Source organism: Schistocerca cancellata, chromosome 1, assembly GCF_023864275.1.
Source record: "Schistocerca cancellata isolate TAMUIC-IGC-003103 chromosome 1, iqSchCanc2.1, whole genome shotgun sequence".
Lineage (NCBI taxonomy): Eukaryota > Metazoa > Arthropoda > Insecta > Orthoptera > Acrididae > Schistocerca > Schistocerca cancellata.
Genome location: NC_064626.1, coordinates 661,100,277 through 661,113,200, shown reverse-complemented (window position 1 = coordinate 661,113,200; position 12,924 = coordinate 661,100,277). Strand labels below are relative to the sequence as shown.

The 12,924-nt window shown below is 38.6% G+C and overlaps 1 protein-coding gene across 1 annotated transcript in view; it reads left to right on the top strand.

Annotated features, from left to right (window-relative positions):
• LOC126183676 (exosome complex exonuclease RRP44) overlaps positions 1-12,924 on the top strand; it is a 149,922-nt gene that overhangs the window by 46,916 nt on the left and 90,082 nt on the right. The window contains exon 5 of the mRNA XM_049925843.1: positions 6,305-6,537. Within this exon, the coding sequence (XP_049781800.1) occupies positions 6,305-6,537 (233 nt within the window). The remainder of the gene's footprint in view (positions 1-6,304; positions 6,538-12,924) is intronic.

The following is a 12,924-nucleotide window of genomic DNA, read 5'->3' as shown; positions in this document are numbered from 1 at the left end:
AGTGCTTTTATTGTCAATGACTTTCTGGCCAGGACCAAGACCCCTTTAGTTCCCCAGCCTCCCTACAGTCCTGACCTGGCTCCCACTGACTTTTTTTGTTTCCTCGGTTAAAAGGAGTCATGAAACGAAAACATTGGGACACATGTTACATCAGCTCTAAAGGACACTCTGGGAAAGGCATTCCAGGATGCCTTCCAGGTATGGAAACACTGCCTCCAGAAGTGTATCGACGCAAGAGGTTGCTATTTTGAAAATTTTTGATTATTTGTACAAATATATTCAGTAAATGATATTTTATGAATTTGGTCGCATTACTTAAGGGACGCACCTTGTATATGTTCAGTAAACTAGATAAAAAATCGGTAATGTCGTATCTCAGTGAGAAACTTCAAACTTTCAGCATGGGGAAGGAGCATGTAGAGGAACTACATCCAAAGTTTAAAAGAATAGTTGACTAAACACTGGATAGGTACGTACCCAGTAGAACAGTTCATAACGGGAGGGACTCTCCATGATATACAGTCACTGTAAAGAAAGTTCTAAAGAAACAGCGACTACTGCATAACAGATGTAAAAGAAAGCATATGACTATAGATAGAATGAAACATGTTTGGCTGTCAAGAGAGCGATCCGCAAAGCTTTCAGTGACTACTGTAGCAGAATATTGTCAAATGGTCTTTCACAAATCCCAAAGAAATTCTGGTCATATGTAATGGTTGTTGGTGGCACCAAACTTAATGCCCTAACACTATTGAATGAAACAGTAACTGAAATTGAGGATAGCAAAACAAAAACTGAAATTCTTGACTCTGTTTTCAAATGTTCCTTTACAAAGGAAAATACAGAACAACTGCCCGTTTAATCCTAGTACCACTGAAAAGATGAGTGAAATCAGTTTTACTGTCAGTGGTGTTGAGAAACAGCTGAAATCATTAAAATTGAACAATGCTTCAGGTCCTGATGAAATCCCTACCAGATTCTATATTGAATTTATAGCTGTGTTAGCCCATTGTCTAAGTATAATCTGTCGGAGATCCCGTGAACAAAAAACCACACACAGAAAGCACAGGTAACACTCGTCTACAAGAATGGCAGGAGAAGTGATCCCCAAAATTACTGTCCAATATCTTTGACAACAATTTGTTGTAAAACCTTAGCACATATATTTGAGCTCAAACATAATTAGGTATCTTGAACATAATAGCCTCCTTCATGCCAGCAAGCTTAGATTCCAGTCACGTGAAAGCCAACTTGCGCTTTTCGCACAAAACGTACTGAAAATATTGGATCAAGACAGTCAGGTAGATGCAGTATTTCTTGAATTCCTAAAAGCATTTGACTCAGCTCCACACTTACACTAATTGTCAAAAGTTCAATCATGTGAGTTATCAAGTGAAATTTGTGACTGGCCTGAGGACTTTTTGATAGGGAGGACATAGCATGTTATCTTGAATAGAGAGTCTTGTCAGTTGTAGAAGTAACTTCAGATGTGCCTCAGGAATGTGTGTTGGGACCCTTGCTGTTTATGTTGTGTGTTAATGACCATGCAGACAATATTAATAGTAACCTCAGACTTTTTCCAGATGATGTAGTTATCTGTAATGAAGTAGAGTCTGAAAGAAGCTGCTTAAATATTCAGTCAGTTCTTGATAAGTTTTCAGAGTAGTGCAAAGATTGCTGTATCTTGGTTTAACTGTTCAGAAATGTAAAATTGTGCACTTCACTAACCAAAAAATATGCTATCGTAGGACTATAATATCAATGAATCACAGTTGGAATTGACCAACTCATACAAATACCTGAGTGTAATACTCTGTCAGTATATGAAATGGAATGATGGTATAGGCTTGCTCAGTTGCAGGTAAAGCAACTAATAGACTTTGCTAAAATTCAAATAAATACAGACTTTGGTTTATTGGTAGAATACTGGGAAAGTGTACTCAGTCTACAAAGGAGAATGCTTACAAATCCCTCATGTTACCCATTCTAGAACATTGTTCAAATATTTGGGGCCCATAGTGAAACATCTGCAACATTTATGTTGTTTCTTCAGTTCCGCAGGTTTTTTGAATAAGTATGAGCGTTTGCAGAACCACGTGGGCAGAAACCTTTCTTATGTTGACAATGTTGTGCAAGGTTTTGAAAACTGATCCATGACTGAATTTCACTTGTTCCACTGTAATCTTAGTTGTCATATGCCAGTCTTTGATCACTAGCTCTTCTATTGTTCTTGCGATTACCTGTTCTTCACAGGAAGATGGTCTGCCATTTCATTCTGCATCATTCAGCATTTGCTGACAACACTGATGTGATGTGATGGTGCATTTTACACTATATCAACTCAGCGTGGATTGTAGCCACAGAAAACGAACTACTGCATGATACGAGGGCAGTTCAATAAGTAATGCAACACATTTTTTTTCTCGGCCAATTTTGGTTGAAAAAATCGGAAATTTCTTGTGGAATATTTTCAAACATTCCCGCTTCGTCTCATATAGTTTCATTGACTTCTGACAGTGGCAGCGCTGTACGGAGCTGTTAAAATGGTGTCTGTAACGGATGTGCGTTGCAAACAACGGTCAGTGATCGAGTTTCTTTTGGCGGAAAACCAGGGCATCTCAGATATTCATAGGCGCTTGCAGAATGTCTACGGTGATCTGGCAGTGGACAAAAGCACGGTGAGTCGTTGGGCAAAGCGTGTGTCATCATCGCCGCAAGGTCAAGCAAGACTGTCTGATCTCCCGCGTGCAGACCGGCCGTGCACAGCTGATACCGTGCAGGCATACAGGCCCTCATTTCAAGGTGGCGTAAGGCCGTAGCATTGAATGGAGATTACGTTGAAAAATAGTGTTGTGTAGCTAAAAGATTGGGGAATAACCTGGTGTATTTCAATGCTGAATAAAACAACCCCTGTTTCAGAAAAAAAAGTGTTGCATTACTTATTGAACTGCCCTCGTACTTCACCTTATCAGTTCACAGCACCACTTTTTTCTGGCTACTCTAGTGGCATGCTACAGTAGTAAGGGGTGGGGATTTCACTATGTACCAGCAAACAGTAAATTTAATAAATTTAATTACATAACTTTTATTTTTTGAGATGATAATTAAAATATTATGACAACTTCTTGTAAATGTCTTTGTTTTGAGTTTGTCCAACATACCTGATATATTTAATATGTTTTCAGAATGATGCCATCTGTTATTGCTTCCTCCACTGATTTTTGTGGCTGAGAACTTGTCATTTTCTGACTGAGGTATTACTTCTTCATGCCAACATAAGCTTATCTCCAACTACTTTTCATTCACAGAACATTAGTGCTTTGGGTGCACACTACTGCAAACAAAAATAGCCTTCAAGATCAGCCAAAACTTCTTCAGGCAGTTTTGAAGGAGAGTGGAAACTCCAAGCATCAGATTCGGAGCTTATATTCAAGATATACATTCAAGAAAAACAGCAGGAGAGTTTCAAATATACGTGTTTTCCTACATATGTTAGGAATATTTCATTAAAATTTGACTGACTCCTCAAGAAATGCCACTTAAGAATAATCTTCCATATTACACCAAAAGTTATTGCTCTCTAGGTTCAAAAATGATCTTTGAAAGGCAGGCATCAACAATATGGAGTTGTTATGGTATGTCCTGTATCAGACAAGCAATGCACACAATCTGAGACCAGTATACTGAACATTACCAGTGTGTCTGTCATTATTGGCCTAAACATTTATGATGGATAGGCACCATATCTCCATAGCCATCCCACAGATTATTTGAGAGGAAAATCACAGTCACAGAAATATACCACTGGGATTTGATGGTAAAATTACACCTGTCTTATGATTTAATTATGATTATGGTGTTTATCAGAATAAAACCTAGAGCTTACCCTTTTTAATTCGTTCACAAAAAAACATGATTCTAAAGAGTGGCAATTGACAAAATGACATCAGCTATCAAATCAACCAAAAGCCCAACAGGCAACTATTTTCTGGGATACAGAAATTATCACAACAGTGTGGGTGCTCAATGGAACAACATTGGTGCAAAACACCAACTTCTGTAACTAATATGCATCTAGAACATGTGAAAATCCCTTGGAAAATGACTTTAATGTCCCAGCTAAAATGTCAGCGAAAGAAGCAAATAATATCCAGCACCATTCCCAAAATGTAATACATATACTAATTAGCCAGATAATTATGACCACCTACCTAGTGGCCGGTGTGTCCACCTTTGGCATGGATAACAGTGGCAGTGAGTCTTGGCATGGAAGCAGTGAGGCCTTGGCAGTTCGCTGGAGAGAGTTGGTACCATATCTGCACACACAAGTTACCTAATTCTCATAAATTCCGGAGGGGGAGGTGATGAGCTCTGACGCCTTGTTCAATCACATCCCAGATGTGTTCGATCAGGATTAGATCTGGCAAATTGGGGGACCAGCACATTAATTAGAACTCACCACCGTTTTCCTTGAGCTACTCCATCACACTCCTGGCCTGGTGACATGGTGTATTATCATGTTGAAAAATACCACTGCCGCTGGAAACATGATTGTCATGAAGGGGTGTACGTGGTCTGCAACCAGTGTATGATACTTGTTGACCATCATGGTGCCTTGCACGAGCTCCACTGGACCCATGGATGCCCACGGGAATGTTCCCTAGAGCATAATGGAGCCACCACCACCTTGTAACCATCCCACAGTACAGGTGTCAAAGGGCTGTTCCCTTGGAAGATGATGGATTCACACCCTCCCTCAGCACGATGAAGAAGGAATTGGGATTCGTCAGACCATGAAATGCTGTGCTACTGCACCAATGTCCAGTGGCAATGGTCACATGCCTATTTCAGTAGTAGTTGCCGATGTCATGGTGTTAACATTAGCACATGCATGGTTCGTTGACTGCGGGGGCTCATCGTTAGGAGTGTTTGGTTCACTGTGTGTTCAGACGCACTTGTACTCTGCTCAGCATTAAAGTCTGATGTTAGTTCCACCACAGTTCACCACCTGTCCTGTTAACCAGTCTACCCAGCCTATGATGTCCGATATCTATAGTGAAGGGTGGCCACCCAACCCCACAACATCTAGATATATTTTCACCACACATTAGAGGCGCTCACCACAGCACTACTTGAACATTCGACAAGTGGTGCAGTTTCCCATACGCTCATGCCGAGCCTCTGGGCCGTCAGAATCTGCCCGTGGTGAAAGTCAGATAGATTGCACACCTTCCCCAGTCTACACATGGACAGTACGCTCACTGATACTACATGCACTGTGCATATGTCTGACTAGCAGTCACTCGTTGCCAGGTGACGCTGCTATCAACTGGATGAGTTTGTATCAATAGTAGGTTTGTGGTCATAATGTTTTGGCTGATCAGTGTATCTTTGCTGGAATTTGTAGAGTAACTGCCTTGTTTGTTACAGTCTAATACCTTAGGAGTAATGGCAGGTATATTATGGTGGGCTACTTCATCCAGACTGACTGCTGAGGTTTTTGTTATTTTAAATAACAGGAATGTATGGCTTGAAAATATTTTACATTTGAATATTGCAAAGCAATAATTTTACACTTAAATGATATAAATGATTGAAGAATGAAAAAGATACAAAATATAATGCAACATGCTAAAAGTCTGTCTTGTTAATTTAGTGTGTTAATTGATGAAATATTGGACTAAGTAAAGTAAATGATTGTAGTGGAGAAAATGAAAACTGTCCAAAATTGGATGACACAGCGACATATGATTAAATTGTATAATATCCTGTAAACTTACCTGCTCTGATGTCTGTGATTTATCCTAGAGCTAATGAGGAGAATGTTGTGTCTACAGAATTGAGAGCATCCAGGGTTACATTTTCTAGCTGGAAACATAACGACATATATTCAATAAATTACGTTCCAGCATTGATACCTATGTGATCACTGTGTCTGCATTGTATTGCACTACTCAACATGTGAAGTGCATTTAGGCTGTGCTCATAAACGAAGTGGCCCAGAGAACTGTAGTCATGATGGACAAAACCTTCTCAATCATGGAACTTGGTGCAACAGTTACACATTCATTCTCTGTCAAACTGAGCGTGTGGACCGTGTACACAACTTCTCATAACACCACACAGTATTTTATGTCAGCCCTCAGTCACACTGCCCATGTGCTATAATATTTTCAATATCACCTCAAAATGCAGCATTCTTGTTGTTACTTTCAGTTTGGTCAGTTGCCATATTTTTAAGTTAGCCTACTTTGTTCTATTACTACAATAATACAAATGTTTGTATATGAACTTCTTTTCCCAGTCAGACAATATGTCGGTAGCCTGGTTGATTGCCCTGAGCTTCAAGACAAGATGGTGAGCTTGGATCAAATGCGGTCTTTTGATGATAAAGGAAAGGCACTGTTTCCAAAACATCTAAGTTTGGCTGAAATTCAAAGAGGGATTAAAGCTGGAAAGTATCATTCGGGTACTTTTTATGCATCTCGTGAAAACTGTTTGGAAGGGAGTGTAAATGTGGAAAGCTACGAAAAGTCGGTAAGATACTAAGTGTAATTTGTGTGTGTGTGTGTGTGTGTGTGTGTGGGTGTGGGTGGGTGGGTGGGTGGGTGGGTGCGCGCGCGCGCGCGTGTGTGTGTGCGTGCTTACTTTTTATTTTATTTTTAGTGTTAAATTACAATTAGATTTACATTATGATTAGAGTATATCTACTAAGCTCATTCATAGCCAAGAGTGTTGTAATGCATCCTACCTTAACTTTTAAGTTTTTTTGTATTACCATGTAAGCTGCTGTAATTTTTCTGTTTTTACTTTGCATACAAGCAACACTGTATCAGTGAATTGAAATTGAAATTTAACAGTAATGAAAACATAGAAAATAAATTATATTCATTGACTGTTCTTTGATATTGTGGCTCTTTTATACCAAAAGCCTGTGTTTTACAAATGCTTTAGATAATAGACCTGATCAATATGTGACTTTGTCACGTTATGCAACACAGAGTTTTTCTCAGAAATTAAGTCTTTCTGTACAACTTGTAATAGAAACTAAGTATTAAAATTAAGAAATAATGTAACTATACTTTCATAATTCTCTATGTCTCTTTTTAAAATTAACAGTGTAGGAAGAGATTGATTGCTATTCATCATAAAGGAGACATGTAATGTTGCTAGCAGGCACAATTAAAAGACACTTACACAAAGTTTTTGGCCTTCATCAGCAAAAGAGAAACAAAGAAACAAATACCATTCGTACACACAAGCAACCACTCCTCACGCACATGTGACTGCCAATTCTGACAGTTTGGGCCAGAAATTATTATTGTACTGTAGAAGGTTGTATAATACGATGTTGGAAACGCATAACAAGTGTTACTAGTGTAGTTACTTAGCAAACTGCAAACTTGCTTTTGAATTTACCACAGTTTCCCAGAGTAAACTCAACAAAAGTAATGTGCATTTTGAAACTCTGAAAGAAACATATAAATATTGATTCACTTACTGAGTAACAAAACAAAATGCTTCTATTAGTTATATATTTGAAGACTGCAGAGAAGAAATTTGCATTGTGTTTCATTGTCTGCACATGTTGTCTGCATGTCAGTGTGTCCTATCAAAGCAGAAATGTGAAGTATGATATTGTTACGGAGTTTTAATGAGAGCAAATGACCATATTAGGTAAATGCGGTTTGCTGTGTCATGAAATCGCAGTCCATATTGCTCCTCATGATACTAACTTGTTGCATGTGTGTGTGGAAGGAGCTGCTACCATTACTGAAATTTATTTATTTATTTATTTATCTATCTGTGACAGTATAAGTTGTATGGGTAAATGTTCATAGTACAGACACATAAATACGTAAAGTTAGATAAGCACAGGCACATTAATAAATACATACATTATTTACTTTACTATATCATATATTTGTACAGAGTATTTCACTATTCTTGTGAATGTATTGTAAAAAATCTCTTAATCATATCAGTTAAGTAATGATTGGCAGAATAGTTTACATTTCAGGTAATCCTTGATAATGTGAAAACAGATAATTTTTTAGGATGTTCCTGAAGGCGTACATTTCACTTTCGTCTTTGATCAGCTCTCTTTTGTCTTTTGATCACTTGTGGAAGATTGTTGTATGATTTAATTCCATTATATCTCATACTATTTTTGGTTATTGTTTTGTTTTTCATACTGAGATGTGGGAGGTAGCTGGATATGGTTCCGTGTTCATGCAGAGACCTGTTTGTTGTGTACTGGTTGATGACTTTCTTTACATGGATCGCTGTCTGCAGAATGTATTATTCATGCAGACAAAGTTGACACTCGGTGCACTGGTTGATGGAAGCGACTGTAAATGGGAAATGCCTTTATGGTTGTTCCCATCAGCCACCGTGCCCAGTGTCAACTTTGTTTGGGCGTATAGTATTCACAGGAAACAGTCAAAATTCCCCCACATTTAAACAACCCAATGCAGTGAGTTCTCTTGCTACTTTTTGTTATAACTCCTACAGCCCCTTTTTAGCCTAAAGAGTGTTTGTGTACTCATTTGTTCCCTGTAGGATATGCCATAATTAATTTCAGAAGGGACAGGTACAAAAGATGTTGTTCTGGTACATGAGGTTGTACACACTGAATTTGTTATTAAAAGTGCCCAGCGTGCTGAAGCTGGTCGCTTCTTGAGGACAGTAATATGCTGAGTCCACTTTAGCTGTGAGTTGAGATGCACCCCAGAAATTTTGTTCTTGATATAAATTCTGTGTTTTTGATACAAATTCTCTGAGCTCATCTTTCACTTTCGGAGTGTTACTGTTGGATATTCTGCTTACTTGGAAATTAATACTGTTGGTTGAGGCTTTTTTTTTTAAATACTGTGGGTGGTTTTTCTTTCCTTGTTGGGTTAATTTGCTGTCTGGTATCTACTTGCATATCTGTTGTACAAGTATGAAATGCAGATTTGTTGTCCAAAAAAAAACATGTTAAATTCAGAATAATGATAAATAGTGCTTTGACAAAAGTATGCTCCATCATTTGTTATGCATTTTTCCCATCTTTCAGGCAATTTGTGAATACCACACCAGTAACAATATTCCCCTTTTGCTGTGAACCATTCATCGAGCCATTTTTTTTTACATCTTCATAACAGCTAAAGTGTTGCTCAGCAAGTGCATGATGCAGCAATACAAAAAAAGTAGTAATTGGAAGGAGCCAAATCTGGTGAGTAGGCAGCATGGCGTAGAAGTTACTAGTCGAGTCCTTGAAACGTGTTGTGAATCAGTTTTTCTATATGTGAAGGAGCATTGTCACGAAGAAAACTGACTGTCTTGCTTCTTTTGGTATTGTGGCCTTTTTTCAAGCAGTGTTGTTGGTAACATTAGTATTAACCATTTCCACAGGGTTTAACTGCTTGTAATAGACCATGCCCATCTGGTCCTATCAAACACAGAGTATTGTCTTTTTGCCAAAGTGGTTTGGTCTTGCAATCAATGTGGATGGTGTGCCTGGGTGTATCTATGATTTTTTGCACTTGGGATTCTCAAGGTAAATCCACTTTTCATCCTCTGTAACTATTTGATGTAAAAATGACTTCCTTTCATACGGAGTGAGTAAAATCTCACATGTTTTTTCGCACTTTTCCATTTGCCTGTTATTCAACTTGTGTGCTACCCATCTACCAGTTTTCTGAATCTTTCCCTACTCTTGTAGTCTACTGGAAACAGATTGTTAACTAATACCCAATTGCTCTGCGACTTGTTTTTGTGTTTTCAAATCATCTTCGTTCAACAGAGCTTCAAATTCCACATCTTCATGTTTGTTTGGTGGTTTCCCACATTCCTGGTTTGCAACATCGAAGTCACCATTTTTGAAATGCTGAAACCATTGTTCACACATATCTTGTGATGAAGCATGGTCACCACAAGCTTCTCAAAGAAATCAGTATGAACGAGCAACAGTTTTCTTCAAATGAAAACAAAAAATTAATGCTGTCCATGAATGCTCTTGTTCAGTATAAATGTCGACATATTGAACCCAACACAACACTAAGCAAGCACTTTTCCAATTTATCATTGGTGCACATCTGTCACTTGTTGATGGCACAACAAAATTGTGCAGTGTCAAATCTTTATAGCACAAACTGCACTGATGTGACATCTGTTGCCTGAAATCCACATTTTGTACTTGTACACCCGCCAGATGCATGAGTGTTTCTTCAGCTTTGTCCCTTTGTGCATTTGGTGGCTTATCACAAATTAGAATGTTACTGTTATCACAAAACAGTGCTAAGTTTGACACTGGCATTAATAATTTTTATATATCTAGAAGAGTATTGACGCCATCACACCCCTTTGAGGGTTTCCAGTATTGATGTATTCTGGTTGTAAAGGTGTGTTATGGTGGTATTGGATTTTGTTTGAGAGTTCTCCACCCATTGCACAATCTTTTTCAGATATAAATGAAGTCATTTGTTTTCTACACTCCTTATTTCTAGTGTGCCCATTTTATGTAGCAGCATTTTGTAGTCTGCTGTACCAAAGGCAGCACAGGGAACAAAGAAACTACAGTTTCAGTAGTTTCAACCTACACCAAAGGCCATCTTCAAAGAAAGGCAAAATAAATCACCTAAACATTTGTTGTAAAATCAATTTGTTGTTATATGGAATTAAATGTGTGTGTAGATGATATGCTACACAAATACTGTTTTTTCTAGTCAAAGTTTCGTTTAAAATTGTGAAACTATCTTTTTACCTCAACCTTTTCTCATTTCAGCAAATTGTTTTTTTCTCTTGGATCTTAGCGTTCATCTTTGCTGCCCTTTTCTCCTCCTTTTTCAGTCCTTTGATTTCCTTTGTTGGCCTTTCATGCCCATTTCTCCTCTGTGTTGCGTACTCTTTTGCAACTACTGTTTGAAAATTTATCTTGATAAACAGTTGATAGTGAAGCAGAAATGAAATCTGCAGACACCCTCTTTTATTTGGGCATTACAAGGGGCATTCAGTAAATAATGCAATCCTTATAATCTGAAATCAGGTTTGTTTTAATTGGGGATTCCAAAACACCTCACTAATTTCCTTTCTTCTGGCTAGAAAACCATATTTTTCAACATAATCTCCATTCAATGTGATGGCCTTACCACCTTACTACCTCATTGGGAGGGCATGTATACCCACAGGATATCACTCTCCTGGTCGGCATCAGAGCCAACATCTTGCTGCATCGAAAACCTCTCCTTTATCCACGTATTAGTTCCCGCAGAGTGCGTCCTTCATTTGACCAAATAAATGGAAGGAAGGTGCAAGATCTGGGCTGTAGGGTGGTTGAGGAAGAACAATCCAGTGAATTTTTGTGGGCTCCTCTTGGGTGTGCAGATCTGTGTGAATCCTTGTGTCATAATGGAGAAGGAGAAGTTTGCTTGCATTTTTGTGGCAATGAAGATGCTGAAGTCATTTCTTCAATTTCTGGTGTGTAGCACAACACACTTCAGAGTTGATCATTGCACCGTGAGGGAGGACATCAAACAGAGTAAGCCCTTCAGAGTCCCAGAAGTCCATCACCATGACTTTACTGGCTGAGGGTGTGGCTCTCAGCATTTTCTTTGGAGGAGAGGTTGCATGGCACCAGTCGATTATTGCTGTTTTGTATCTGGTTCAAAGTGATGAACCCATGTTTCATTGCCTGTGACTATGTTCAATAAGAAATTGTCATGCCCACTTCATAATGCACAAGCAATTCCACTCACATGGTCCTTCATTGCTCTTTGTGGTGTTCTGTTAGGTGACGAAGAACCCAGAGGGCGCACACCTTTGAGTACCCCGATGGGCGGATGAGAGTGTCAGCACTGCCAACAGAGACATCCAGTTGAGCAGCGAGGAATTCGATCGCGATCCTTCTATCACCTTAAACGAGTGTGTTCATGTGTTGCAACACTGCAGGAGTCACAGCTGTGTGCGGCTGGCCGACACGTGATGATCAGACAGGTTTATGTGACTTTGTTGCGATGATGACAGACACCTCGCCCAATGCCTCACCGTGCTTTTGTTCACTGCCAGGTCTCTGTAGACATCCAACAAGTGCCTATGTACATCTGCAATGCTCTGATTTTCACTAAAAGAAACTCAATGACAGCAGTCTGCTTGACATGCATCTTCATTAGAGATGCCTTTTTGAAGGCCACGTGTAATGCTGCCACCTATCAGAATTTCATAAAAGTATAGGGACTGAAGCGGAAGTATTCCATGGTGTCCCACAACAAATTCCGCATTTTTTCAACTGAAACTGAGAGAAAAAAAAGTGTTGCGTTACTTATTTGATGTCACTCAATTTTACCATTGCTAGGCTTTTTCTCAACATATTCATCTTCAGATAACTTGCACATGTGACTATGTTTGTGATTTCTGTCGTTTCTTAAGCTTGATACTGAGCGACAATGTTTATTTTACATTGTGAGTAATGTCAATTGCCACACTACAGCATCTTAACAGAAGAAAAACTGTTTATATCAATAGGTATCTGGCCATCTTCGGATCGAAAGGGGGGAGTTGTTAAAATTTCTTAGGAAGTGACTAAGATGCTTTAATACAAGTGACTGGTAACCAGAATTCTTCTTCAGCTTACTTCTGCTGGTTTATATGTTGACTTTTAACTCTCTTGTGCTAATTTTTTTTCACCAACTACTGTTGTTGCTTTTTGTTTTTTAATTTTCCTTGCTACTAACTGGTATTGTAAATTGTGGATTTCATCTATTTTTATTTGGTTTGTGTAGTTTGTCTGAAGCTCATTTTCAATGAGTCAAGTTGAGTTCTGCATCAATTAAAATATTGTGATATAATCTGTCCTGGTTTTATTCGGCATAATAAAAGTGTATTTAGCATGTTATAGATTATTTGAATCTTGAAATATTTCACCATATTGCTATTCATCTGTGC